The sequence below is a fragment of the Morus notabilis genome, unplaced genomic scaffold (genome assembly GCF_000414095.1).
Source record: "Morus notabilis unplaced genomic scaffold, ASM41409v2 Scaffold436, whole genome shotgun sequence".
Taxonomy (NCBI): domain Eukaryota; kingdom Viridiplantae; phylum Streptophyta; class Magnoliopsida; order Rosales; family Moraceae; genus Morus; species Morus notabilis.
Genome location: NW_010362623.1, coordinates 131,606 through 134,988, shown reverse-complemented (window position 1 = coordinate 134,988; position 3,383 = coordinate 131,606). Strand labels below are relative to the sequence as shown.

Genomic DNA, 3,383 nt, shown 5'->3' with positions numbered 1-3,383 from the left:
GCTACAGTGACGACCACCTAGTAGGGCCGCTACACCCTTTGCTGCATATTTGACTTGATTTTTGCAACAAGGAAGAAGAAGCGAGATACTACAATATATAATCCATGGTGGGGCACTTGCCTTCAATCATCGACACCGAGAAGGACCGCGTGAATTGTCCCTTCTACTTTAAGATCTGCATGTGACGCCAAGGCGCCCTGTGCTCTCACCTCCATAACTTGCCTACGATCTCGCCAACGCAGCTTCTCTCCAACATGTACTAGAGGTTGGGGAGGAGTCGCAAATTCTCTTGTCTTTAACATCGGTGCTTCACTTCAGGATTCACTCAAGTGAAGAGGCCGTGGCACCGCAAAAATCGACACAGCTGTTAGAGGCCAAAGTCTGTCAACCTCAATTACTGAATACACTAAAACAAGAAATGATAGTCGAAGAATGTCAAAGCGAGACGAGTATTGTAGAAGTTTTGTGTTTTTTGATGATCTAAATTTCTGAGATATGATAAATTGTGGATTATTTTTTTGTGTTTTTTGTATTTTAAATTTGAATTTTTGGTAGATTTGTTTGTATATTTTCTGGGATTTTTTGGTGAATATCGGCGTCATCTTTTTGTGGTTTGTATGATTTTCAAGTGTTTCGGTAATGGGAACAGTCGTGGCACCGCCGGTATTTACAGTTTTCGGCCGATATCATCTTGGATATACAATGGTATCTATGGCGGATACCGGTATATAAGTGGATACCGACGGTTAATGATCAGTAACCGACCAGTATCACAACGGTCACCAGTTACTAGAAGTTATCCGTCGATTACGACCCCCAACACTAGTGGTTGTCCGTCGGATATCTCGATTGGATACTGGTATCAAGGCCGGATATTGACCGGTATCCTAAGAGTATATTTGGTAATTCAAATATAGTATGATGACATGACTGTGGTATTTTGTGCAATAATTTATATCTCTTGACATATGTAAATCTAAGTCGAAAACATGCGGTAGTTCGCTTTAACGCGAGAGAGAGTGATGCATCGTGAAGAGATGGGACGAGGAGTTGAAGATAGAAGTTGCCGATTTAATTCAAATTCATATTTTAAATTATTTTAGTTGTTTCCCGATCTCTTCTAGTCTTGTTTCTGAATAATTATGAATTTCAAATCAAGGATATTTAGGATAAGTTTCAGTTTCCTTTTTTGTTTCAAATTAACTACCCTTTTGAATTAGTTTCCTTTTCTATTTTGAATTGTAGTATTCTATAAATAGGAGATCTTAGTTTGTTATTTTAGTTCTTTTAGAGATTAATAAAATTATGCGCTTTGAGAGTTCTCTCAACGTATCTATTCTAATTTTCTCGGTATTTTGTTGAATCAACGGATTTTGAAGCAGTTTTCTTAACATTCTGTGTGAATCAACATGTTTATAGAAGTCATATTTTCTGGTATTCCAATCGAACCAACGGATTTTTCGGTATTCTACGCGAATCAACGGATAATAGGAATTTATCCCCTTCTTTATTTTTTTATACTCTTCCCCTACGTCAGTTGGCACTAGAGCCGAAACGCTCCTGTATCAATTTAACCATGGTTCTTTACCGTCACCCCACCATCCATGTCAACGCGCCCACTGCCTATGAATTCAGAGACGCCCAACTTGAAGAAAAGTAAGATCCCATATTGGTTTTCAACGCTATTACCATTGAAGAAAAATTTCTAACGGTTCGAGTTAGTAAGTTCAACAAATTATTTAATTTCTAGACGATTCATGCAAAGATCATAAAAGTTCTCTTTTCATACCAGTTGAGGCTACTTAAGATTCAAGGACTGATCTTTTCCTACCCGGCGAGTCTGATGCAGCGCGAAGAGATGAGACGAGGAATTGAAGATAGAAGTTGCCGATTTAATTCAAATTCGTATTTTATTTTATTGTAGTTGTTTCCTGATATCTTATAGTCTTAGTTCTAAATTATTATGAATTTCAAATTAGGGATATTTAGGATTAGTTTCAGTTCTTTTTTTTGCAAATTAATTTCCTTTTTGATTTAGTTTTCTTTTCTATTCTGAACGGTAGTTTTCTATAAATAGGAGGTCTTAGTTTGTTATTTTAGTTCTTTGAGAGATTAATAAAATTATGTACTTTGAGAGTTCTCTCAACATATCTATTATAATTTTCTTGGTATTTTGTTGAATCAACGAGTGATTAACACATATTTTTCAGTATTCTGATTGAATCAACGGGTTTTTTGATATTCTATGCGAATCAACGGATAATAGAAATTTGTTCTCTTTTTCCTATTTTTTATACACTTCCGCTTTGTCAGAGAGATATGTCACTGATTTTGATTCTGCTATAGTATTTCTGTCTCACAAAACAAAAAATTTAAAATTGCAAATATTAAAATTAAGAATAACTTATTTAAACACCAAACGATAAAATATTTCTCAAAATTGCAGTTTTACTATTCAGTCAGTGTCCATCCGACCTAACCAAAATCCAAAATTGACAAATGAGAATGTCATAAAATTGAAAATTGTGGTTTTACTATTCAGTCAGTGCACATCTAACCTAACCAAAATCCAAAATTGACTAAATGAGAATGTCAAAAAATCAAAAATTGCAATTTTCTATTTTGCACATCCAACCTAACCAAAATCCAAAAATGACTAAATGAGTACGTCAGAAAATCGAAACTTGCCATAATAGAGCCAGCAATGCATTTGAAGATAAGACCAAACACAACCATCTTTTCACATAATTCCAAAGATTGAACGTCGAAACCAACGTTGAGTCTATCAAAACATGATGGTCTTATTTATTTTGTGAATTTAAAATTTTAATTTAAATTAATATATAATATTTTTTTTAAAAAAAATTTTATAATAAAAAAAATTAAATATAATATTTTTTTAAAATTATTTATTATAAAAATTTAAAATTATAAACTCATATCAGTAATAAAGTAAAATAAATGAGACCTATAAATTAACGACTAACGAGACGGGAAAGTTTATACACTTGGCGAATCTAAAGGTTCATCAGTACCAAAACCCAGCAAAGTTCTCACAAAAGTGGTCATCTTTTTCATTCATATACAAGGCAAACACCAGACTCAAATGGATTCCTCTACTTCTCCGGGCAAATTCAGAGTTCCAACAATGGCGGGCCTGGTTTTTCCTATTGAGGGAACGTCTCAAGAAATAGCCGTCAATGGGAATGACCCACCGCCGGAATTCTTTGTGAAAGAAAGTGCTTTTGGCCCCGTGGGTTCCTCTCCTCCAATGATTCCGATTCCGGTCATTGATTTGAGTCTGCTCTCTTCAGAGACTGAACTGGAGAAGCTAAGATCAGCTCTAACCTCATGGGGTTGCTTCCAGGTTTTGAATTTTTGCT

The 3,383-nt window shown here is 34.9% G+C and overlaps 1 protein-coding gene across 1 annotated transcript in view; it reads left to right on the top strand.

Moving 5' to 3' along the window:
- The first annotated feature begins 3,018 nt into the window (after nt 1-3,018).
- LOC21406431 (protein SRG1) overlaps nt 3,019-3,383 on the top strand; it is a 2,965-nt gene continuing 2,600 nt past the window's right edge. Inside the window, exon 1 of the mRNA XM_010102560.2 lies at nt 3,019-3,367. Within this exon, the coding sequence (XP_010100862.2) occupies nt 3,107-3,367 (261 nt within the window). The 5' untranslated portion in view covers nt 3,019-3,106. The remainder of the gene's footprint in view (nt 3,368-3,383) is intronic.